Raw genomic sequence first — 26,815 nt, forward strand, 5'->3', positions numbered from 1 at the left:
TCTGTCTGTCTCTCTGTCTCTGTCTCTGTCTCTGTGTCTGTCTCTATCTCTCTGTCTCTCTCTCTCTCTCTCTCTCTCTCTCTCTCTCTCTCTCTCTCTCTCTCCCTTCTTCAAATTCTTGGAATATAAATATAAAGACTAAAATTGCCCTTAATATGATTTGCCATTAATTTTTAAAATAAAATTTAATAAGAGGGCTGTGTTCTTTCAAACTTCTATGAGAGTTTTACACTAGTTTTTGGCAGGACACTGCGTGTGTTTGCATTTGTGTAAGGCATAATCACCTGCAGTATGTCTCATGTTTATCACTCCTTATTTATGAAATCTAAAGTAGTTCAAAGAAAACAAAATGACCCATTCATTTGTATGGTTTTCCTGACATAGTAAAAGTATGGGCGCATTGTGGGAAAAGAACTTAAAACTGAAAAGACAGAATAAAATGCTCAATTATGTGAATAAAATTATACAAATTATTGCTTGAATATAAAAAAAAAATAATAAGAGCTTATTTTTTGTCCCTCCAGTCTACTGTCCCCTCTTCCATAACATTTTAACAATTTTGTTATTTCTTTTCTTTCACTGTTTAGTGTGCCTGTCACCTAGAGGCAAATAGAACCAATTAGAAAGCAAACCTTACTGTTTTTCCAAAAGGATTCACCAATTTTTACTATATTTACTTAAAATAGTTTTACATTTACATATAAATTTTAATTTAAATATCTTCTTTTTCCTATCATAACATTTAAAATAGTACTATGAGTATCCGATTTTCATTTTTTACTTATATTTTTGTGGTTTTTACCTCCTGAACAAGAGATATAGAAAAGTTTCCAATCAATATTTTTGACATCCCTTCCTAGCCCTTTGGCTAAAATCAAGTGTAGAATCAATAATTCAAAGTTCTTTCACATACATACTTTCCTATCACAGTAAGTTAATATTTAATTGTTCATGGCATCTAAATTGCCCTTTCACACTAGCACACACTGGGCTTATTGAGAGTAGTGTGTTGGGGATGCCAGCATGGTTCCTGCGAAGTGCGCTTCTATGATCCTGCTGCTGCAGCTCTGCTGTGCTGGGTGGGGATTGTGTGGGAAGGTGCTGGTGTGGCCCTGTGAAATGAGCCACTGGCTCAACCTGAGGACTATTCTGGAGGAACTCGTGAAAAGAGGACATGAGGTGACAGTTCTGACTCCTTCAAACAGTTTGTTCATTGACTACAGCAAGCCTTCAGCATTTCATTTTGAAGTGATCTCTATGCCAGCCGATAAAAATGCCACTGAGGCAGTGCTCAATGAGTTTTTAGACCTAGCTGGGAATGTCATGCCAACAATGTCATCCTGGCAATCAGGAAGACTACTGCAGAAACTCTTTCTTAAATCAACTGAAGATGTGAGAGTTCTCTGTTCCAATATAGCCTACAACCAGTTGCTCATGAAGAAGCTCCAGGAGTCAAAGTATGATGTGATGATTACAGACCCTCTGATACTCTGCGGGGAGCTGGTGGCTGAGATGCTGGATATCCCTTTTGTCTACATGCTCAGGTTCTTCACAGGCTATCCCATAGAGAAATACTGTGGACAGCTTCCAGCTCCACCTTCCTATGTGCCTGTTCCCATGGCAGGACTCACTAGCAGAATGACATTTATGGAAAGGGTAAAAAATGTGTTGATTTCATTTTTGTTTGACTTCTGGATCCAGCAGTATGACTTTCAGTTTTGGGATCAGTTTTACAGTGAAGCATTAGGTAAGAAACTCTGAATTTTATGTAGCTACTTTTCATTGTCACATAGGAATGAAGAAAAGCATAGAAAAATAAAAGAAAAATGTTTCCAAAACATTTATTTTCTCTTAAAACTATGAGAGTGTAATGATTCTTCATTAACATAATAAGAAGCAAATAGAAGAATTACTTTTTCATTTGTATGCATTTCACATAGTCCACAACTAGTTTTGTAAGAATACTTGACAAATTGCTGATTGTTTGTCTATTGGTAGACAAATAAAGTCATACAAAGTTCAGGTTAACCCAATAAAAGGTATCATTTTTGTCAGACATAGAACACAGTATTACTAGTATAAAACTTCTTTCCCAGGACATGTTGCCTCTTACTACATAAAAAAAAAATGTTAGTTTTAAGAGTATGAAATCTTCTTCCTGTATTCTAAAAATAAACTGCCATGAACTATTTTTACAATAGTATCATATCTGCACTTGTACATATTTCAGATAATCACTGATTACTAGTTTCCAATTATAATTTTCCTCTCAGTTAAAACTGGACCTGTCCATTCTTCTGGATTTGCCTCATATTAAAGCATCATTAGATAGAAAGTTAATTAGATAAACAGATAAACTAAGTCTCTTAGCTCTTCTTTGTTTGGATAAGATTTTTCTTATTTAACTTTGGTAGCTTAAAATACATTTGAATTGACCTGTGTTTAATTCGACTTGTCCATGCTGTTAAGATTTTTTTCAACATTTCAAGTTGAAAGGTCTGATTTTTAATTTTTAATTTTATTAGCTCTTTAGTAGTGTTAGAGAGCCATCTCCTATTAGTAAATTACTCTTACCAGTCAATATGATCCACAAATACTAAATATAGGTATTGCTTAAAATAGCAGTTTTGTCTCTTTTTCTTGTTAATATGGTAGTATAAGTGTGAGAACCTGAAAGAGAAAATAAAATCTGAAGGGTACATTAGATACTGGGAAAATCAAATGAATTTGTTCTGAATGAAGGAATTACTGATTTGAGAAGGACACAAGAGGCAGGTGGGGGGGAAGAGGTATCTATGTGTATAAGCAGGTTGGTTTGAACAGCTGTGAAAAGAGTCTATGAAAAGAGCAGTTAATGCTGTTTGTTTTGCCTCTTTTTTTCAGTCTTTCTCCTTCTCTTTTGAATTTATTGTACATTTCTTTCTTATTTTCTTTCTTCCAATTTTGAATGTATATGTCTAGAAATATTAACAAGGAATTTGAAGACAATTCTATATATTAAAACAAATATTGTGAAATTCATATTTTGTTTAGTGAATCTGTATCATTTGTACTTTTTGTGCTTTAATACTATTTTGTAATCTCTTTAAAAATTTAATGATTTTATTCTTATAGAAATTTGTTTTGATATTATATTGTCTACAAAATTATTCTACTCAGGTAATTAGTCACACTTTGGGTTATAATATTTTTAGTAACATTTATTTTAAATTTTTGTTTCTATGTTAAATATGGACTTTTCGAAACTGTATCACCTATTTTCTTTTTCTTGTTTTACTTCTGGCAAGGCAGGTAAATATTTAAAATTATCACTTCAGAATATATTAAGTCACTACTGTAACCAGCATAGGTGCCCGTTAGTTATAAGTGAACTACTCTTTTTTTTTTCATCTTTTAGGATTTTTTTTTTTTTGAGAAAGGGTGTCTCTATGTAGTTATGCTGGCCTTGAACTTATATTTTGCCCAGGCTACCCTAGAAATTATGACACTCCTCATGCCTCAGCCTTCAGAGGGCTGAGATTATAGACATGCATCACAATAATCAGGATTTTTCATGGGCTCAATGTTTATTCAGTCTTTGTATATCTTAGAAAATGAAATGCTTCACTTACTATTCTCATCCTGACAATCACAAATGTTGTACTTCTATGTTTTGTCTCCTGTATTCCACCTTCTTATAAATTCATGTGTACTTTATGTTACCAATTAGATATTTCAAATTGAGTTGTATTTAAAATTTTCCAAGTGATGCCAGACACGTTCTGGAAGTATTTATTATTTCATTTAATGAAACTCAGATTTTGCAGTAACTACCGTGAGAAACATTCGGGTTCATTGTTTATTCAACTGTGTGTCTCACAGTACATACATGATCTGATAGCATATTTGACCCATTTTATGCTCAACTGTTTGAAGAATTTACCAAATTTATTAAAATCATCCATTGTTGTTGGTTTGAACTACTGTTACATCTGCCTCACATGAAATTGACACTACAGCATAAGCTGCAATAAATAATGAGCAAGACGACACTGCACAATACATGCACATTTGTCATTCCTCTGAAGTATTGTGAAGTCAATGCTGCTTACTGGTCCTTCAGGTGTCAATGCACCTACTGCTGTCTTATTGCCCTAGTGCTTCTTAGGGGTCATTTTTGCTCATTAATTTGGATATTTATTTGTATTGGGTCTACAGAAGGTCAAGGTGATATGAAGAATATATATCTGTCTTTTTAAATTAGAGAATTTACATATTAACATTCTCACCTGATATTTAAAAGAACTTAATCCTTAGGTTTGACTAGGTATCTGTTTATCAGTATCACCCTAGCTAGCATGACCTATACTTCAAGATTAATAGCCATCAACCATTAAATATTACTCTACTTTATGAATCATTAACAGTAAAACATTTCTGTAAATTCGTTACCACCATGTCTTTAAATTAAAAAATATCTCATTAGATTAGTCATCTAGCCTTAAAGTAACAGATTCCAACAATAAATATTTAACAACTCAAATTTATTCATAAATATAAAAATGTATGTTTTCTCTAAACTACAATTATAAAATATAATTATATTTATATATGAGTACACATTCTAAAATTATCAGTCTGAACAATGTAATTATAAGAAATTCAATTAATAAGTGTGTGATTGAAAGAATCAATTATTGATTATATGTAATTATGCAAACATTGATATAAGTATAAATCTATAAAATAAAAAAATGCAATTATGCATGTTGGTGACTATATAATACAAATGGTTTAAATTAAACACTGGTTTAGTTTAACTTAGCCTCTTTTTAATGTCTATGAATACTCTTTCAAATGTCATTTAAATTCATTTGCCAAAATTTTTATATCTTTTCTTTAGATTTTTTAATCTATGTTTTTTATTTAGGACTTATGCCTTTTCTTAAGTTTTATTGACTTCTTGTTTGCAACTGTGAGCCAGTGCTTTAAACATGAAATTTTAATGAATAATTTAAGGATGGATATTGTTAAAATGTTGTCTAAAGCTTATGCACATAAAGTGCATATATGGCATAAACAATCTGGGCAGGTTGTGTTGCACTTGAAATAAAGCATAAACAATTTGTTGCAGAAATATAAGCTGCAATTCTCATCCAATGTTTGGTAATTCCAAGCTCCATATTCTTGGGCAGTGCTTTTTCATTACCAACCTAAAAGCATTAGACTACAAAAATTTGTGTATATATTCAAGAATTATTAAATGATTATAACAAAACATGTCACCTGCTTTAGACATATATGATAATTACTATTCCTAAGTAGAACATAAATAATATAAAATTCTTCTTTCAATTTTTACTTTTTCCATTTGAGAACATGTTTTTAATGTACAGAAATTATTCCTTTTATTATTTGTAAACACACATTTTTCTTTACAAAACTTTGAGGCTAATACCTAGAAAAGTCCCTTTCACAAACAACACATATCAATAACAGTAGTGTGTAGTACTGGTGATATCTGTGTATACATATCACGTTCATGAGAAGTTCACGCTGAATCTGAGATAGTGAGAGAATTTTTATTTTAACTGAAGTAAGAATGTCAGATCAGTTTAGGAGATGAGATTTGAGAGCTTGTTTGGAGCTTCTAGCCGGGGAGCGCAGCTACTCGTATACCCCTGACCAAGGAACATTCCTCCTCTATCAGGGGTGTTCGTCCTGTTCGACCGAGCGCGCAGCTTCGGGAGGGACGCACATGGATCGTTGAGGGAGGAAGGGGACACTCGCCTAGCCAGCCAGATCAGCCGAATCAACCCTGGCGATCAATTGGGTGACAGATGTTGCAGCCAGATCTCCCTCACATCCAGGAAATGAGATGTGATTCAGAAAAAACGATGGACTGTTTTTGGTGGATCTTTCAGTGACATGTGTGATTACCAATGACATAACCTACAAAGCGCATAGTCTTGAACAAAAAACTGGAAAGCCATTGTGAGATGACTGGAGGCTTGTGTGATGGAGCTCTTCTGTTTTCTTCCATTTAACTAGAGAGGAAGACATACTGCTAAACTTACCAGTAGCTGTAGGCACACTTAATATTTAGATCTTTTATTGTTATTAAATGATACTTCCACGTTTCTTTTCTTTTACAACCCATAACCCCAGCCTTCTCCCTCTGTGTCACAGCCTCTTCCTCTCCCACTTTTCTTCCTTCCCCGTTTTCCAATATCATATCATATAATAATACTACAAGACCTAATTCTTGTCTGTAATGACTTGTAAGGAAACTATTGATAAGTTTTTGTTTTTCTTTTCGGTAACTAAATGCACTAATTTACTATACATGAATTTTGCTTTCTTCAGGAAGACCCACTACGTTGTGTGAGACCATGGGTAAAGCTGAGATTTGGCTAATTCGGACATACTGGGATTTTGAATTTCCTCGACCATACTTGCCTAATTTTGAATTTGTTGGAGGACTGCACTGCAAACCTGCGAAACCTCTACCTGCAGTGAGTCTGTGCTGAGGACTGTTTTATGTACTTTAGAATACTTGGTCTAGGGCTGGGGAGATGGCTCAGTGGAATAAGCATTTCCCTGGCAAGCAAAAAGGCCTGAGTTCAATCCCTGGTTCTGACAAAAAAAAGAATACTTGGTTTTTCTTTGAAATTTGCATATTCATTAAGAGAGAGGTTTTGTTTCATGCCTTTAACACGACATTCTAGATTTATTTCCCTCCTCATGTTGGTCCAGTGATGCTGGCTTTTTCTATCTGGGATGAAGGAGAAAATTATTCAAGTGGTTTACTAACATGCTCTGTGTCTATAGTGTGAGTGTTGGAGTGGAGAGATGGGAAACCAGTCATGGAGTTCACTATGGAGACTCCTACAATCCTTACAAGCTTAAGGAGTCAAAAACCAGAATAATTACCAGAGTTTAATGGAGAAAGTTCTTTCATGAGAGTTTTTACTGAATTGTGGAGATGTTGAAAAGTAAGAGGAAAATAGTACTGACAGAAAGCACTGAATCCAACAGTGAGTGCTCAGAGATTCTAGTTTTAGGACATTTTGTGCACAGTGCTGAACTTTACAGTCTTAGGAACAGTAGAAAGTAACCTTGTAGTTAAGGGTGATAAGGTAGATTTTCATCTATTTACTTCTATGAGCCTATGAAGTTTTTAGGTGATCTCTAGAAATACTTTTGGTAGCAGATGACCTCAGTATAAACACATATTAGAAATAACATGAAGTCATTAAAGTCTGAATATGTCTGAAATGTTGGATAGAGCACTATTGAGAAACAAAAAATGTAATAGGATATAATATAGTGAGAGCATTATTAAATATATTACTAATTCTTAATGGAGAGGTTCACTTTGAGAAATTAGAACATGTGTTCCTCACATCTTGTTCATTTTCTATCCAAGGACATCTTCCTTTCGTATTTTTTTCTTCAAAGCAGCAGCATGTCCATATTTTCCATTATCTCTCATTACCTTCCTATCAGTCCTCTCTCTCTCTCTCTCTCTCTCTCTCTCTCTCTCTCTCTCTCTCTCCCATCATCTATTTCTTTGTCCCTCTATCTTATAAAAATATTCAATATTAACTTTCTGAGTCTGGTTTATTTCAGCTTATGTGCAAGTCTCTAGTTCCATCCATTTTCATGCAAGTGACATGATTTCACTCTTCTCTGTGACTGACTATTCCATTGTTTATATGTATGACATTTTGAATCTTTTATCTCTTCATAGTAATAGTATTCCCCAGATTAGAAATATAATTCTGGATATTCATATATCACTACAATACTCTGTTTTTAGTTCTTTCTGATATATAAGCAAAACAAGTACAGTTGAGTGAGACATTTTAGCTTTATTCAATTTTTGGCAGATCCTCATAAAAGTTTCTTTAAGAGTTTCACTAATTTACATTGTCACCAACATCCTAGGAGGGCTCCTTCTACCTCATATTGAAGCCAGAATTCTGAGTTTCTTTTTTCATTCATAAAGATCCATTTTATTGGGATCATATGGAATCTGTAAACAGTGTGATATTTATATTTCTTAGAGCTAAAGATTTTCAGCATTTTTCCATTTGTAGATCTTCTTTTGAGAAGTGTTTATTCAGTTCATTTGACTCGTGGGGGATGTTTTCTACCATAAATTGCTTTGACTTCTTCCTATTTCCTAGCAAGTACTCTCTAACAGAAGGCTAGCTAGCAAAGATTTTCTATCAACCTACATACTGTCTTCACTATGTTACCTCTTTGGTTATGCAGACATTTTCAACTTTGGTATAGCCCTGATTATTGATACTTGAAATTATTTCATGTGCTACTGGAGTCCTATTGAGAAAGAATTTTCCTGTCCATTATTTCACATGTTTTCCTCTTTTATCTTCCATCAATGTTAAGTTTCCGATTTTATATAGAGATTCTTTACCCATTTTCATCTGTTTTACTTCATGACAAAAATAGGGAACTAATTTCAAATTTCTGCATGGATAAATGTGTTTTCCAGCTGTGTATGTCAGAGAATATCTGTTCAACACGTTTTTTGTCCATGTGTCCCAAGTCAGAGGTTGGTAGGTGCATGTGTTCCTTTCTATGTCTTCTCTTCTGACCTTATTCTACTTCTTGTCATTTTACTAATTCCACGTTATTCATCCTTCAGTATTTGTAGTAAATCATACCATCTGCTTTTGTGGTGCCTCCAGCATTACTATTTCTACTCAGTATTATTGTGCCTTTTCTTTGTCTTTTTTGATTTCATACGAATTTTAGTGTTTTTTTGTAATTATTCAAGGAATATTGTTAGGGGTTTTTTTTTTGTTTGTTTGTTTGTTTTTAAGGATCTACAGGGTGCTCAGGGTCTCACTGCTAGGTAGGACTCATAGTGATCTGCCAGTTTACAATTTTCCAAGAGCTGAGATTACAGGTGCACACCACCATGCCCAGTCTCAATTGCCCTCTCAGCACGCCCCAGTAGCTGGTCTGGCATGGCAGGTCAGGGGATTGCTCCCCCTGCCTTGTGCCTGCTCAGAGGTGCTTTAATCCACTGAGCTATTTGACTAGCCCTTCAGTGTTGTTTTATTTTATTTATTTAGCTATTTATTTTCCTTTTTGCAGCACCAGGGATTGAAATCAGGACCCTGCACTTAACAGGTAAGTGCTTATTCTACTGAGTTATCTCCCAGGCCCCCTTCAGTGTTATTTTAAATTGAGGAACAAAGGATGTGTTTCAATTTTTCCATATTATCTTCAATTTCTTTTATCACTGTTCTTTGATTTCAATTGTCAAGTAATTTTCTTCCATTAAATTCATTCTTAATGCACTTAATTTTTTGATGATTTTCAAATGGAATTAATTTCAATTAGTACTTTTGTTCTTGCTATATAGGAATGCTATTTTGTGTGAGTGTGTGTGTGTGTGTGTGTGTGTTGAATTTTCTTTCTTTTTTTGTAGAGGGAACTGGGAATTGAACACAGGTCCTTGTGCTTGCAAGGGAAGCGATTATTCTACTGAACCACCTCCCTGGCCCCTGTGTGTTGAATTTCTTTCCTGCCATTTTCCTGAATTGCTCACCAAATATAAAAATAATTAATTGGAGTTTTTTCTGTCTTCTGTGAAATAAGTCATATTACCTCATAGAGATAGCTGAATTCTTTTTTATAACTAGCAGATTGCATTGGCTTATTTATTTATTTATTTTCATTTATTTGGTTGTTGCAGGATGTAACTATACAGCTCAGACTCATGATCCTCCTGCTTTGACCTCCCCAGCGCTAGGATTACAGGCATGTACCACCACACCTGGTCTCTGTTACTGGCCCCATGCATGCCTGGGAACAGGTCAGTGAGGCCTGTGGTGGCCAGGATCGAACCCTGGTCTCTGAGCTTGCCTGTGCAAGTGCATAATCTACTGAGCTCTCGCTGGCCCCTCTGACTTAACTTTTAAATAATATATTGCATTGATCACTAGTGGAGAGTGTTAACATTTTGGATTTTTCCTAAATGAAAAATGCTTTCACTTTTCTCCATTTAATGTTTCATTGCTTTTGAGTTTTTTACATATTGATTGTATCAGCTTGAGGTAATATCCTTCAATATCTTGTTTGTTTGCTTGCTTGCTTGCTGACTAGCTAGCTGGCCAGCTGGTTGTCTGTCTTTTCTTTCTTTCTTTAGTCCTTCCTTCCTTCCTTCCTTCCTTCCTTCCTTCCTTCCTTCCTTCCTTCCTTCCTTTCTGTCTTTTTGAGACAAGGCCTCGCTATACAACTCAGGGTGGCCTCAGCTCACTTTGCAACTCATGCTGGTCTCAATCTGAAAATGATCCTCCTGCCTCAGCCTCGCAAATGCTAGGAGGCTTGCAATACCACTTCTCGCTCATTGGTTATTTTTAGTCAGCATTGCTATAATAGAGAGATGCTGAATTTTGTTACAAGCTTTCTGAATTTATAGACATGATGTGATTACTTTCTCATTCATTCTCTTTATGTATTGTTTCATAATTTGTTGATTTAGTATGTGAATCTTTCCTTGCATCCATAGGACAAAGTCTATGTGACTTTTCCTTTCTTGCTTGCTTGCTTGGTTTGATATTAGAGCAATATTATATCTATACAATTAACTTAGAAGACTTTGTTCTCTTTTATGACCTCATTTATCTGTAAAAACATTAAGATAAATTCTCTAGAGATCTGGTAAAAAAAATCATTAATTCAATCAGGGTTTCTTAATAGCATTTTTCTTACTGCATCAATATCAGTTTTTGTTTTTGGTTCCTTTAGATCCTCTCTCACCTTTTTGCTGCAAATTTTGTAGGTTATATATATTTACAAATTGAACCATTTTTTTCCTCTAGATTTTCTGATTAACTCTAGTACAATTTCTCAAATACTTTCAAATAATTCTCCAGATTTCAGTTGTGTCTCTTATAATTACACTTTTTATTTCAAATCTTATATATTATGGGACTTCTCTCATTTTTATTAAGTTTGATGATTTTCAATATTGTTTGCCTACTCTAAAATAAACTCTAAAGTTATACAAAAGATGCCATCTTTGTTTTTAATCTCACTTTTTCAAGAATTTCATGAACTTATTTCATTGTTGTGCTGATTTACAGGTTGGGTTCTTTTTCTATTATTAGGATATTTAGGTATGTCATTGTGATACTTATTTGAGATAACTGTTTTTCTCATATAGACACTAATTGCTATAAACTTCAGCTATACAAGTAGCTTCATTATGCCAAAATGTATCTGAAATATCTTCCTTTCAATATAACTTTATGAAGAAATTGTTAAAATTTCTCCCTTGAGTTATTCAGTGAACCTCTGGAGTTCAAGCATATTTTTCGACCTCCTGTTATGTATGCAAGTTCTACAGTTTCTTTTGCTGTTGTTTTCTAAGTCTACTGTAATCTGAAAAAATACATAAAGAATTTTGGTTTCCTATATTTAATGAAGCTGTCTTTTTTGGGCTAAAATGTGGCCAATTTTGGAAAATGTTTCACAAAATTCTGAAAAGTATGCATAAATCAGATGTTGCTTGTAACATAGTGTAGATATCTGTTCAACCTCTTTCATGTAAAATATAGTTTAGCTCTGATACTTATTTGTTTCCTTGTCAACTGTTTGACCTCTATGAGAGATGAGCATCCAAATTCATCCCCTATTATTGCATTGGTTTCTCCTTTTATGTGGAGTAATATTTGTTTCAGGACATAGGTTTTAACGGCAGTTACTGTTTATACATTTACAGTCCTTACCTTATCCAGGTGAATTATTTACTTACCTTTATCTTCTGAGCTCTATTGTCTTTTCTGAACAGTTTTTCTTTAAAGTGAATTTTAAATATAAAATTTAGATATAAATGTTGCTATTGTTTTTCTTTAAAGTGAATTTTAAATATAAAATTTAGATATAAATGTTGCTATTGCTCTCAATCTTCAGGCTCCAGATCCTTCACGGATTACTCTTTTTGTTTCTTTGTTTTTGTTTTCTATCAGTTCATTTATTGCCACAGGTGAGGTTTGTCTCTTGAAAGGCACATGTAAACGGATCTTGCTTTTGACTCTATTTGCCAGTATGTGCCTTTTTTATTGGTGAATTAAGACTATATTCATTATGTGCAATTATTAACAACATCAGAAAATGTCTCATTCCTTGTGTGGAGTAATTTTGCACAGTTATATGACTGAGTAGATTTTTGTATATCATTACCTCATATTTTGACACCAATCTCAAGGCCTATTGTCCTTACATTTGTTCTTTAAGGCTGTCTAGGATCTCTGAGGCTTCATTTACATGGTTTTTGTTTTATTTTCATGTATCAATACTTTCTTAATCTACCTTGTCTTCAAATCCTGATACCCTTTCTTCTGAATCCTGCCTAGTGCTAAGACTTGCAATTCACTGTATGTTTGATTTATTGTTATTCTGTTTTCAGGCATTTCTGTTGGATTTTTTCATTTATATATTTTTTTTAGTTTTTATTTTAAGTTAATTTTATTGAGAAAGAAGTAGCAATGAGATAGTTTTGAAACAGGTTAGTAGAACAGTTACAATAATTAATACACTGTGCATTGCTGTCTTTGTAGTAGTTATTCTAAGTAGAAGATGCAGATATGATAGCTTGTCTAAACACTATTATTTCAAAAATTTCTTCTTATTGAACTAAGAGAAAATAGCTTTATAACTATGCTAACAATTTTGTATATACAAATATATATATATATATTTTTCACCTCAAAATGGTCATTCATTTAAATCCCTATTCTTTATTTACTTTTGTCAGAGATGAGTATTCCATTGCCATTCGTATATTGTAAGTGCAGGAATTTAGCAAAGTAATCCAATACAGTCCAGTACTTCATAATAGTAGTGGGTTATCTTCATTACTGGCAATGTAAGAAATTGTTGACTTGACCTTTTATAGCTCAGCATATTAATATGGCTTTACTTTTTTTATACTTCATTTTTATACTCTTCTGCAGGATGGTTAAGATCAAGACAATGCAAAACCTATATAGCAAAAAATGTAACTTTCGTATCTCACAAGGTCAGTCAAATCCCCTCAATATTTACCGTGAAGCTCTGTGTAGCAGTTTGTAGATCTTTTGTCAGTGTGAGCCATGTGGATGAGTCATGATCATTGCTTGGCCAATTTGCTCTCTGTGAAAGCCTGAGAGAATGCTTTCTGTCCAAGATGCTCTTTTTAGGCATATTCTACATGGTCGATCTCTTTCCTCTGCGACCACATAATATTCTTGATCAGAAAACTTTGAGTACCACTGAGTTACAGGATGCTGCAGTACATGTTCTCTTATGTCCTGAGTCCTCATGGACCTTGAAGGGCTAGGACCAAAATGCTGTCTATCCTTGAAGCCCTTCTTTTTCTCTAATTTTTTGGTCTGCAAACATAAGTGGTTAACCCTTCAGGAGAGAAGTTTGATAATATTATTATCCTAAAACGTAGGCTGCTGAGCTTAACATCAGTATCTGTCTGAATATCAAATGCCTTACACAAAACATGGAACAGGTATTTTATATCAGTCATTGATAGACTGAACTTTAAATCCATACAAAATGTGAAAAAAGATAAAAATTTTAAAAAATTAAAAATAGTAAAAACTATAGAAATAATTACAAATTTTACACAGAAATTTAGAAGTCTAATCATCTAAAACATTGAAGCATGACAGTCTTATGACATTTTTTCTTGCCTGTTGTTTTCATTTATTGCCTTTTTTTAGACAAACATTTACTTGAGAGAGTATAACAGTAATTGATATGACAGTAGAAGCAGTACACTTTTAGAAGACTAGTATGACAGAGAATCCATGCATTGCCCTAGTAGTACACATTGCTATCTTCAGTGCATTTGCCTAGTTCAAAGGTATCAGCATACACAGTTAGTCAGGCTGAGAGTTCTACCAATTAACTGCTAGGTTCAAAAACCTGATGGAGACTTTAAGGATCATTGCCTTAATAATCTTGTGCATATAAATGTACAGTTTTGCCCCTGCCATGGTTCCTAGCTTTTCTCTTAGCCCTCTCTTCATTCCTTAATCCTTAATTTCTTGCTTTTCATTAAGTTGTGGTACACCTTTTAATTTTTATTTCTTGTTTTGTGTTCGTACACTAGGAAGACTGTATGATATTCACACATGTGGGCCTGATTTATTTCAACTTTGAGTATATCTTCAAGTGGTATCTACTTATATGTGAAGGCTTGAGTTTGTCATTCTTTATTACTGAATAATACTTTATTGTATAAAAATGCCAGATCTTTTTATCCATTCCTCACGGTGATGGGCATTTTGTTTGCTTCCAAGATTTGGCTATCACAAATTGTGCTGTTATAAACATATGTGCACATATATCACTATGATATAATATTTTAAGTTCTTCTGGGAAAGTTTCTATTAGGGGGACAGCTGGTTTGAATGGGATTTCCAGTCCTAATTTTTTAGGGAGTCTCCACACTGACATCCTTAATGGATATACCAGTCTACATTCCCACCAGCTATGGAGAAGTGTTCCTTTTCCCCCACAGCCTCTCCAACTTTAGCTGTTGGTTGATTTCTTTATGGTAGTCATTCTTTTTGGGATGAGATGGTATCTCAGTGCTGCTTTAATTTGCATTTCATGGATGGCTAGCGATGTGGAGCATTTTTCCTTGTATTAATTAGCTACTAGAATTTGTTCCTCTGAAAAGTGTGTGTTGATAATTGATATCCATTTTTGGACTGGGTCTTTAAATTTTGGGTCCCTAATTTTTTTTTAAATTTTATTTATTTATTTATTTATTTATTTATTTATTTATGTTTGTGTGTGTGGCCAGCTCAGCCCACCAGGGGGCAGGGCTGGCTGGCATGTGGTGCTGGGGGATTGAACTGCGGTCCTTGTGCTTTGCTAAACTTGTTCTAAGTAGTGCTTTAGACCACTGAGCCATCTCACCAGCCCTAATTTTTTTTAGTTCTTTATAAATTCTAGAGAGATCTTTGTCTGAGTGCTTATTAGTAAAGATATTTTCCCAATTAGTGGGTTGTCTTTTAACTTTTTTGGTAATTTCTTTTGACATGCAAAAACTTCTCAATAAGTGGGGGTCCCAGTTGTTAATTCTTTCAAGTGTTATTCTTTCAATTTGATTTTGTACATGAACTGTTTTCCTATCCCTATGTCTTCAATAGTTCCTCTTACTATCTCTTCCAAGAGATTTAGTGTTTCTGTTTTAACATTTAGATCTTTAATCCATTTTGATTTTAGCTTAGTGCATGTGACAGACCTGGTTCCAGTTTTAGTTTTCTTATTGTGGAGAGTCAGTTTTTAAAGCAACATTTGTTAAAGAGGCCATCTTTCTTCCAGTAGGCATGTTTGGTCCCTTTGTCAAAGATAAATTGGATCCGTGTGTTTGTAGTAGCTTTGACATCTTCTGTTCTATTCCATTGATCCTCAGATCTATTTTGTTGCCAATGACATGATGATTTTATTACAGTAGCTTTTCAGTATAGTTTCAAGTCAAGAATTGTAATGCTTCCTGACTTGTCTTTGTTTCCCAGGACTGACTTTGCTAGTCTATGTCTTTTCTGGTTCCAAATAAATTTTAGGAATGATTTCTCTAGATCTGTGTGGTACATTGTTGATATTTTGATAGGGTTTGTGCTATGTCTGTATAACAAATACAGGAGTATGGCCATCTTCACAATATTGGTTCTTCCTATCCAGGATCAGGGAATATCTTTCCATTTTCAGAAATTCTCTGTGATCTCTTTTTTCAGAGCACTGCAATTTTAATTGAATTGATCTTTGACTTCTTTAGTTAGGTTATTTCCTAAGTGTGTAATTTCTGCGATGCTATTTTTTTCATTATTCTGTTTCAAACTTTATTCCCAGGATTCTCCATCTTAATTGGCTGCAAAAATGAATTGTATGTGAGCAAAAACTGAAAAGAGCTGTAGTGTCCAAGGCTCTTGGTCTTAAAAAATATTAGAGATCTAGGTTTTATCAGATCATTAAACAAAAACAATTTTAAAAAGCAGTTATAATATAAAATAGCTTTCAGTAATTTCTTCTAAGTTTGATCTTTTTCAGAAGCTGACAGTTCAGTTTGCTGCATTCTTAGAAGCCTCCTCAAACTTTCCACAAGACTTGGAACCTCGTCATTGTCCTCTTCTCCAGTAGCAAGCAGTGCTTCTCCATCCACAAATGGTTTGGGCAGAGCTTCAGCTAGTTTCCCTAAACTAGTCAAACTGTCTGCACCAAACTGGTTTAAGATGCTGTGTAGGATTTCTCTAAGTTTTTTCATCTCAGCAAGGACTGTGATGGTGAAAGTGTTTGCTGCCAGAGATGCCTGAACTTTTGGGTTGTTGAAATGGATAAATGTCCTCTGGTTTGTAAACATATTCAACTCTTCAATACCAGAGATATCTTTTACCCCTAACTTCTTTAATGAGAACTGAAGCTTTTTCTCCTCTGCTGTGGCTGTTCTTTGAACCACCTTCTTTCTTTGAGCACTTCCTTTCCCACTAATATGCACTTGTATCTTCAGTTTGGTGAGTTTTTCTTCATTCACATATTTTATTTTAACTTGTCAGAGCAGATATGGGGCAGCATGAGGTAATAGGGCTGGCGCTCAGAGGGTCTCAGGTAGATCAGCTGAGATTAGGCGCATACATGGGGGCACCCAAGATGGCAGCTCCCACAGTGCTATTTAAAAGGCATTTTTTTCTCTAATTTTCAACTCAGTGTATTTGTCATCTGTGTGGAATAATGCTATTGACTTTTGGGTATTGACTTTGCAACCTGCTATGCTACTGAATTTGTGCATTAATTCTAATAGCTTCTTGGTGAAGATTTTTTGGTCTCCCAAGTAAAGTATCATGTCATTTGCAAATAATGTGTTAACTTTTTATTTACCTATTTTTATTAATTTTATTTCTCTCTCTTGTCTAATAGCTCTAGCTAATGATTCCAGAACTATATTGAATAGGAGTGGTAATAGAGGACATGCTTGTTTTGCACCAGATCTGATTGTGAAAGTTTTCATTTTTCCCCAGTTTAGAATTATGTCAGCCATTGAGTTGTCATAGATGGTTTTATAACATTGAAAACTATACTACTTTTCTGTAAAACTTTGAACATGAATGAGTGTTGGACTTTGTCAAAAGCATTTTATGCATTGATTGAGATGATTTTGTGTTGTTTGGATTTGGCTCTATTGATATAGAGTATTACCTTTATAGATTTGCATATATTTAACCATCGTTGCATCCCTGGGATGAATCCTACCTGGTTGTGGTGCATAATCTTCTTGATGATTTGCTGTATTCTATTTGCTAGGATTTTATTGAGGATTTTTGTATCTATGTTTATGAAGAAGATTGGCTTGCAGTTGTCCTTGTTAACTGTGTCTTTTCCTGGTTTTGTATCAGTATAATACTTGCCTCCAGTAAAATCATTGCCTCCTGGAATGATTTTGGGAGGATTGCTTTCCTTTTCAATTTCTTTGAAGAATTTGAGGAGCATTGAGATTTTATGTCCTATAAATTTCTTGTAGAATTCATCTGTGAATCCATTGGGATCTGGACTTTTCCTTGTTAGAAGTTGTTTTATTTTTGCTTTTTTATTTTGTATATTATTGGCTGTTATTGGGTTTTTGAGAGTTCTTACATCTTCTTGATTCAATTTTGATAATTTTCACCATTCCAGGAATCGATTCATTTCTTCTGTGTCTTCTATTCTGTGAGAGTAAGGATTCTCAAAGTAGCTCTTGATCATCTGAATTTCACTGGGTCAGTTGTAATTTCACTCTTTTCATTCCTTCTTGCTTGTATTTGAGGGTTTTTCCCCCCTCTTTATGATGAGGTCAGCTATAGGCTTATCAACTTTATTTAGTGTTTGAAAGAACCAGCTTTTTGATTCTTAATCTTTGAATTGTTTTCTTTGTCTCGATTGAATTAATTTCTGCTCTAATCTTTATAATTTTCTATCATCTTTGGGCTTTGGGTCTGATTTGCTGTTCCTTTACTAGACTTTTGAGTTACAGCGTTAAAGGGTCTTGTTCTGCTTTCCTAAATTGTGAGTTACCAACTGTAAATTTTCCTCTAAGAGCTGCTTTAATTGCATCCCATAAATTCCAATAAGTTGTGATTGAATTTTCATTGAATTTTAGATATTATTTAAATTCTCATTTAATTTCATCTGTGACTCATTGATGCTGTGGAGGATGTTATTTAATTTCCATGTAAATTGTGGCATTTTTATGGTTTCTTTTGTCATTTATTTTGTTTCTTTATAGTCTGGTCAGATAATATGCATAGGATATATATTATAATTTCTGCTTTCTTTTATAAACTTAAGCATGACCTATGGACTAGTATGTTGTCCATTTTAGAAAAAGTCCCATGTACAGCTGAAAATATTGTTTATTCAGCTGTGGCTGTGTGGAACACTCTGTATATGTCCACCAAGTCCATTTATTCCAAGTTTTGGTTGAGTTCTACTACTTGTTTTCTAATTTTATTACCTTTTTTCTATCTTTTTGTGATAAGGGGTGGTAAAGTGTCCTCTTAATATTGTGGTATTGGATATTAGATTTCTCATATCAATAAAGATTTGTCTTATATAGTTGGGTGCTCCCATGTTTGGTGCATACATATTGATGTATGTTACCTCTTTCTGTTTGATTTTTTTCTCTAGTCAGTATGTAATGACTATCTTTATTTCGTTTAATCATTCTTGTTCTGAAGCTGACACTGTCTGAGAACAGGATTGCTACCCCTGCTTTTTTCTGAGGTGCTGGGATATGTAATATTATTTTCCACCCTTTGAGTTTCAGCCTATGGATTTCTTTATGAGTTCAGTATGTGTCTTGTATACAGCAGATCGTTGGATTTTGCTTCCTAATCCACTGTGCCCGTCTATTTCTTTTAATTGGTGAATTGAGTACTTTTACACTGATGGTTATAAGTGAGATGTATTGACTTATGATTGACATGCTATTTACCTACTGTTGCTTATCCCTTTTTCTCCTGCCTAATTTTTTGCTCTATTTGCTGGTTTCTTTCTGTTCTCATTCACAGAGTTCTGTTAATTTTGGTCCTTCTCTAGAATATCTTTAATAGTCTGTATTGTGTTGACTTTGTCATCATGAAATCATTTAATTTTTCCTTGTTGTGGAAGTATTTAACTTCTCCATCAAACTTGAAAAAGAATTTTGTGGCATATAGTAGTCTGGGCTGGGATTTGTTTTCATAGACATTAGAAGTAATCTGCTCCGTGCTCTTCTTGACTTCATAGTTTGTGAAGAGAAATCTGCCTTTATTCTGATTGGTTTTCTTTTAAATGTGACGTGTTTCTTTTTTGAATCTGATTTTAGTATATTTTTCATGTGCTGCATTTTGGGATGCTGACTATTATATGTCTGGCTGTGTTTTTAATTGAGTTGATGCTATTTTGAGCTCTATATGCTTCTGTTGCTTCAATGTCAGATTTTCCCCCCATATTTTGGAAAATTTCTGTTATTGCTTCTGCCCATATACTTTTTATATCATTTGTATTGAATTATTCTTTGTCACTGATGTCTATTAGTCTCACATTATTCATCTTTGCATGGTCTTAGAGAAGATGAATTATTTTTTCCTGCCTCCTAGTTCTTTTTAAGAGATCTTATCTTTTCACTAGCTGTGATGTTGTCTTCATGATCTGAAACTCTACCTTCACTCTCACTCAAATGGCTTTTCCAGGTTGTGATTGAGATTTTAAATTCCTCTGTATCTCTGTGACTCTAATTCATGTGATCTATTTCTTTCCTATATTTTTCATTCAATCAAAGCTTCCATCATGTTTCTTTACTCCTCTAACTTTTCATCAGTTTCTTCTTTAGAACAGTTATTAATTCTTTTATTATAGTTATCCTTTCTTTTTTATTTCATAGGTTATTTCTGATCTGATTTCCTCTATACCTTTCTGCAGTTGTTTCCTTACTTCTGACTCTATTAATTCATATATTTCAGCTGTGTGATTCTCAATTCCTTCTGTGCTTGAGTCTCCTGCCTTTGCTCTGTGTGGGTTCAGGATCTGAGATTGCATTTTGCACCTTCTCACTGTCATTTTGAATAGCACTGTCCTCCGATTTTGGTGTAGATCTTTGGTGCAGTTATAATATTAGCACCTACCAAAATTCTTTCCCAAGAGATTATATGGTTAAGTCAGTTTTTGTTTTATATTTACAGTACTACAATTAGGAACACTAATAATGGATAGAAACTTAGCATGTGACAAACTATTGTAACTAATGGGTTTGTATTTGAGACAGAAAGAGCAAATACTATGTGCACCTAAGCAGATATTAAATTGAGAATTTGTATTTAAGTTAGCTTCCCTAAATTCTATCTGATCCCTTTCCATTGATGTACCTGCGGTCTCCATGCAGATTCATTCACCTGGTGACCTGTTGACACCTTTGTAGCTCAAGAGTAAAAAAGAGGACACTTTCATAGATCTGGATCCTGCAAAGTGTCTCAGCTTACCAGGTCTGGATCTACCAGCTTTGAACTTGGTTAGATGTTCCTTTCTTTGGTTTGCCTGATCTGCTCAGTTTTTTCCTGCTGTAGCTAAGAGAGGTGAATCAGGTGTACCACTCTGGAAAGATATTCAGCTTCTGGATTAGCTGGGTGGATCTGGCTCCTACTGTCTCTGCAGGAAGTTCTACTGCAAGGCTCCAAAGGAGGCCTGGTGCAGGGCCTGGGGTATTGGGTTTGTTGAGCTGGCAGAAGTTCCCACACTCACTCCAGACTTGAAATCTGGCTGGAGAGGGGACTTGGAAGTGAGGAATAGGTGGGAGTTCCCACACTCATCGTTTTATTAATTTTCATGAGAAAGAAAAAGTAATAGGGCAGTTTCAAAGCATGTTATTAGGAAAGTTAGAATAATTAATGCATGGCATATTGTTGTCTTTGTAGTATTTATTCAGAGTACAAGATGCAGAAATGATATCATGTATAAACACTATTAGTACAAATCTTTCTTCTCACTGAACTAAGAGAAAATAGCTTTATAACTAGCCTAACAATTTTGTATATACAAATATATATATATATATATATATATATATATATACATTTTTTCAGTACAAAATGGTCTTTCACTTATATGCCCATAGTTTTGTTTGTTTTGTCAGTGATGGGTGTTCCATTGCCATTCAAATATTGTACGTTCTTGAATTCAGCAAAATAACCCAATATAGTCCAGTAGTCCATATTAGTAGTGGGTTATCAGCAGAACTGGCAATGTCAGAAGTTGTTGACTTCAGCCTTTTACATCTCAGTATATTAATATGGCTTTAATTTTTATACCTCTTTGTTGTACTTTTCTGCTGGATGGTTAAGACTAAGTTAAAGCAAGACCCAGGAAACTAAAAATGTATCTTTTTTATCTGACATGGTTCATGAAATTCCCTCAGGAACCCTGAAATCATGTACAATAGCTTGTAGTTCTTTTGTCAGTGTCAGCCATCTGGATGCCTCATGGCCATTATTTGACCAGTTTGCTTTCTGTAAAAGTGTGACTGAATGTTTTCTCTCTTGGTGACTCTCCTTAGGCACACTATACATTGTTGATCTTTTTGTATACAATGGAGTATTACTCAGCTCTAAAGAATAATAAACTTGAAGCCTTCATATATAAGTGGATGCAACTTGAAGATGTACTCATAAGTGAAATAAATAAGACTCACATGCATATAAATCACATAGTCTACCTAGTGTAAGAACTCAAAAGAAGAAATAAAAATTGAAAAGTATAACACAGCTAAATGGAAAGCAAGAACTTAAGGTTTAAACAACAAATAGAGAGCAAGGAGAAAAATTAGGAAACATGGCAGGGGCAAAACCATACATTTATATGTAAGATGGTTAAGGCAGCGGTCCTAGAATCTCCATCAGGTTTGTGAAAGTAGCAGTTAATTGTCAGAATTCTCAACCTGACTAACTATATATGCTGATGTCTGTGAATAAAGCTACTATACTGAGGATTGCAATAGGCAATACTAAAACCATGCCTGGAATACCTATCATTCTGGTCTTCTAAATATGTACTGCTTCTAATGTCATATCAATTATTGCTATGCTCTTTCTCAAGTAAATATTTGTTTATAAAAATGTAATAAAGAAACAAAAGACAAGAAAAAAGTCATAGAATTGTCCTGCTACAATGTTGTGCATGGTTTGGCAACTACATTTCTGTGTAACAATCTACAATTGGTTTTTTTTCACATTTTATAGGGATTTAAAGTTTAGAATATCAATGAGTGTTGGGAAATACCTGTTCCTTGTTATGTCTAAAGCATTTGATATTCAGACAGACAGTAATGTTAAACTAACTGTCCTGTTTTAGGATAATAATGTTATTATCTTCTCTTCTGGATGGTTAACAACTTAAGTTTGCAAATAAAAAATTAGAGAAGAAGAAGGGTTACAAGGATAGTCAACATTTTGACCATAGACCTTCAAGGTCAGTGAGGACTTAGGACATAAGTGAACCTGTACTGTAACATCTTGTGACTCAGTGTTGTCCCAATTTTTCTGATCAAGGAGACTATGGGGTCATAGTGGACTCTTTTTATAAATTCTACATCTTTATTGAATTTGTCTTTTTTATCCTGCCAGAACTTTGTTTCCTTGAGAGGCAACAGTTCCAGGATCTTGGGAACATTCCAATCAGATCATCTTGAACCTTAAAATCCACCTGATTATACTTCTCTCACTGTGTTCAAACTTCAAAAGTTTTGCACCATCCTATCACATGACCAAGATTCCCCAAGCCCAGAATTCAGACTGCCATGATCCAGCAGCTGGAGTTTTTCTTTCAATTTAGTGATTGTATTTTTTTCCATACCATACCTTTTATTTTTTCAAGACACTCTCTATTGGTATATATGCACTGCAACAACAGGGACAGTTCAAAATGATACAAAACAAAGGGGAAGACAGATAGATCAGTAGATTTAGTCACCTGCTTAGGCAGACCCAGGGGCCAGGGTTTTAATCCCTAGCCTGTCATGCTCTCCTCTCTCCCTGGGCATGCTGAGACAGCAAATGAGGCTGGGTATGGTGATGCAATCCTATAATCCCAGAACTTGGGAGGTTGAAAACAGGAGGCTCACTATGAATCCAATCTGTGTAGTGAGACCATGTAGACTGTGTAGACCATATACTAAATACAAAAAAAGATACAAAACATAAAATGTATCTGAGCCCAAGTAGCAGTTAAAGAAACTATCCTTCCAAAACAGTTCTGACAATTTTTCATTTCCTGTTTGCTCTACTGAGGTTGAGTCCTGACAAGGAAGTCCAAATTTGATTTGTTTAAATTTGCAGAAGAAACACTAGATAATCCATTATGGGTTGGCTCTAAGGTAGGGTAGCATTGCAAAACATCATCACAGTTATAAAGCAGTAGAAAGCAGGGTAGGGCTTGCTAAAAGCAGAAAGGACCAAACAAAATCAGCAGCAGAAACAGCAAACTAGTGGAAGAAGCAGAAGCAACAGAAGCCTGTCTTTAAAACTAATGCTTTATGTGTCATTCAGGCATATATACATTCCTTTCTGCACTTCAACCCACACCCAGACCGGGGGCAACCTTATTCACAGTAATACACACCCTAGATCCATCCAGCTCTGAAAGCTCAACTTCTAAGTGCATGAGGCTTAGGGAAATATACAGACACAAGCTACAACACAGTCTAACCATTTCTCTTACACTTCTTTTCACTTTATCCTCCCAAATGCTGCACATTTTAATGAAAAGAATTCGTCTCTGCAGGAAATGGAAGAATTTGTCCAGAGTTCCTGTGAAGAAGGTATTGTGGTGTTTTCTCTGGGCACAGTGGTGAAAAACCTCACAAAGGAAAAAGCCAATCTCATTGCCTCAGCCCTTGCACAGATTCCACAGAAGGTCAGTACACCCTCTCATCCTGCTCAGCACTTTTTCACTCTCTGGAGAGAGACCAGAACAAGTCACACTCTTCCCTGGGGGAAGTGATACTCTCTGCTCTTTGTATACAGCTCACACAAGCTTAAGTAGGATTGTGCAGAGCACCAAATTGGACAGCTTAGTCACATATCATTGTCTGCCACCTTAATCATTGTCACGTTGTGTTACTGTGGAAAATACTTTTGGTTTCACTTGTGTTTAATGGAATAAAAATGCAAAATATTCAAAATATATTTACTTGCACTAACAAATGCTTAGTCCTCTGAAGGATGTTACCATTGTGGTCCAGGATAAGAAAGAAATTATACATCAAGGAAAGGATAAATGCTCAAAAATAATTCTAAATTCTTCAGTATTATATTCAATCAAATTCAAAGTTTATTGCAAAGCAGAAATCTAGATTTACCTATTCTTTCAAAATTGAATATTCTGAGGTTAACAATTGAAATTATAATTGTCAAATAGCATCCTGTCTCTTCTTTAAGCTATTTAATTATCCTAAATTTATACTCTACCACTCATTCCATTCACAGAGTACTTAAATTCTATATACTGAGTAAGTGACATATTCTAAATGTGTTAAAATTGAGAATATCTTTTTATATTTGTTATTTTGGAGTGTTCTGTGTTTTGTACTGAAAGGAAAGGATGTCTTTTGTCCCCAAGGAAAATGTCTGTGTGAATGTTCATCAAAATTTGAATAAATACATCATAAAAATAGGCTGTAAGCAAAGTAAATAATTATGCCCTGCTAAAGTAAATGAAGGAGAGATACAGAAGGGAAAAAAGGAAGAAAGACAGTAATATAGGAGACAAGAATAACAGAGAAAAAAATAGAGATAATACAGAGAAGAAAGAAAGGAGGCAAGGATGTAGGAATATAGACAAAAATGAAGAGAAAAGGGAGGAAAGACGGATGAACAGATGATGGGAAGAAGAAATGATTATAAAAAAATCAAGGAATCTAAAGTTAAAAGGTTATGGTCTAACATTACATTTGATAGAATAAATGACAAAATTATATTTGATAAATCAGTTGAATAGCATAAATATATGTTGCCCTGTTTTAAATCTCCATATGTTTCTTATTTTATTTATTTATTTATTTTTACATTTTTAGAGAAGGGTCTACAAGGTATTCAGTTTCTCACCACTCGATCAGACTGATCTACCAGTTTACAGTCTCCCAAGTGCTATTTATCTCAGGACTAAGGTAGCTTGTTTGCTTCAGACACTGAAGTCTATTCCCACCTACACAGAAAGCTACTGTGATACCACCAGCATGGTACTTGAAAAAAAAAAAAAAACCTAAGGATCAATGTAATAGGTTAGAAGACGCAGGTGCAACTACAAGCACACTCAGCCATTTTGACTTTGACAAAGGGTCCAAACATGTTTACTGGAAGAAAGGTAGCCTCTTTAACAAATGGTGCTGGAAAACCAGCCACTCTGAATGCCTAAAACAAAAACTTGACCCAGGTCTATCACCACGCATTAAATTAAAGTCAAAATGGATTAAAGGTCTAAAACATTAAAACAGAAACACTAAATCTCCTGGAAGAGAAAGTAGGTGTAAATCTTGAAGACATGGTGTAGGCAAACAATTCATGAACAAAATTCAAACTGCAAGTGAAATTTTAGAAAGAACAAATGGGAACTTTTCTTATTGAAAGTTTTTCATGTCAGAAGAAATAACCAACAGAGTGAAAAGACAACCCACAACTTTGAGAAAAAAATCTTAACTAATAAGCACCCAGACAAAGGACTTCTATCTAGAATTTATAAAGAACTAAAAAAATCAGGGCCTCAAAATTTAAAGATCCAATCCAGAAATTGGCAGCTGAGATGAACACATACTTCTCAGAGGAAGAAGTACAACCAACAAATAAATACATGAAAAAATGCTCCACATCACTAGCCAATCATGAAATGCAAATTAAAACAACACTAAGATATCATCTCACACCAGAAAGAATGGTATCATAAAGAAATCAAACAACAACAAATGTTGTAGAGCCTGCAGGGAAAGAGGAACATTTCTTGCATTCAATCTAAACAATACATTTTTCTTTCTTTTCTCTAGCTATAAAGAGAATGCCATGAGGTTATCAAGAATTCACCATGAACAGCCAGTGAAGCCCCTGGACCGAGCAGTCTTCTGGATCGAGTTTGTCATGTGCCACAAAGGTGCTAAGCACCTGCGTATTGCAGCCCAAGACCTCTCCTGGTTCCAGTACCACTCTTTGGAGGTGATTGGGTTCCTGCTAGCCTGTGTAGCAAGTGCTCTACTGCTGGTCACAAAGTGTTGTTTATTTTTCTATCAAAAGTTTACTAAAAAAGAAAAGAGGATGAAGAGGCAGTAGATATAAGATTGGCAAAGTGCTAAATTGGGCAAAATATTAATTCCTGCCCTAAGGAGCTCACTGAGAACCCATCTTCATCTTATTTTCAAGTATCCTCTTTTGTTTGTGTCCACATTAAATATGGCAAATGATAACAATTTTTTTAAAGTTACATTCATATACTGCGAGTTTTTCTGTTTATTAGAGAGAAACTCAAGGTTTCAACAGGAAATGTCTTCATTTGAGCTTTCCTTTGCTGTTTTACCAGGGAGTTATTAATTCTAAATATACCCTACCCATAGTTCCATTTAAAATTTACCTTTGATTGACATGATAATTGTGCTTGGAATCCTTGGGAAGCTTAGTGTCCATGGAATTTGATGAGTGGATAGAACTCACAAGAGTCAAACTCCTACTTTTCCATGGGTCATACAAACATAGAACCACCATCACAGTAGATCAGTGTATGAGAGTAGGAATGATGATGTTCTTGT

The 26,815-nt window shown here is 34.5% G+C and overlaps 1 protein-coding gene across 1 annotated transcript; it reads left to right on the top strand.

Annotated features, from left to right (window-relative positions):
* Window positions 1–997: 997 nt before the first annotated feature.
* Window positions 998–26,068, top strand: LOC105741253 (UDP-glucuronosyltransferase 2A3-like). The gene is made up of 4 exons (XM_012513207.2): window positions 998–1,747; window positions 6,346–6,494; window positions 23,809–23,940; window positions 26,063–26,068. Exons 1-4 carry the CDS (start codon window positions 1,024–1,026, stop codon window positions 26,066–26,068), a joined length of 1,011 nt encoding a protein of 336 aa, XP_012368661.1. The 5' UTR covers window positions 998–1,023.
* Window positions 26,069–26,815: the final 747 nt, after the last annotated feature.

The sequence above is a fragment of the Octodon degus genome, unplaced genomic scaffold (genome assembly GCF_000260255.1).
Source record: "Octodon degus isolate 3935 unplaced genomic scaffold, OctDeg1.0 scaffold00365, whole genome shotgun sequence".
NCBI classification, from domain to species: Eukaryota; Metazoa; Chordata; class Mammalia; order Rodentia; family Octodontidae; genus Octodon; species Octodon degus.

Bases quoted from the DNA above. Each gene is read 5' to 3' on its own strand.
- LOC105741253 (XM_012513207.2), top strand. From the start codon at position 1,024: ATGGTTCCTGCGAAGTGCGCTTCTATGATCCTGCTGCTGCAGCTCTGC. The intron at 1,748-6,345 runs GTAAGAAACTCT...TGCTTTCTTCAG, and splicing joins GTTTTACAGTGAAGCATTAG to GAAGACCCACTACGTTGTGT. The intron at 6,495-23,808 runs GTGAGTCTGTGC...TCGTCTCTGCAG, and splicing joins CTGCGAAACCTCTACCTGCA to GAAATGGAAGAATTTGTCCA.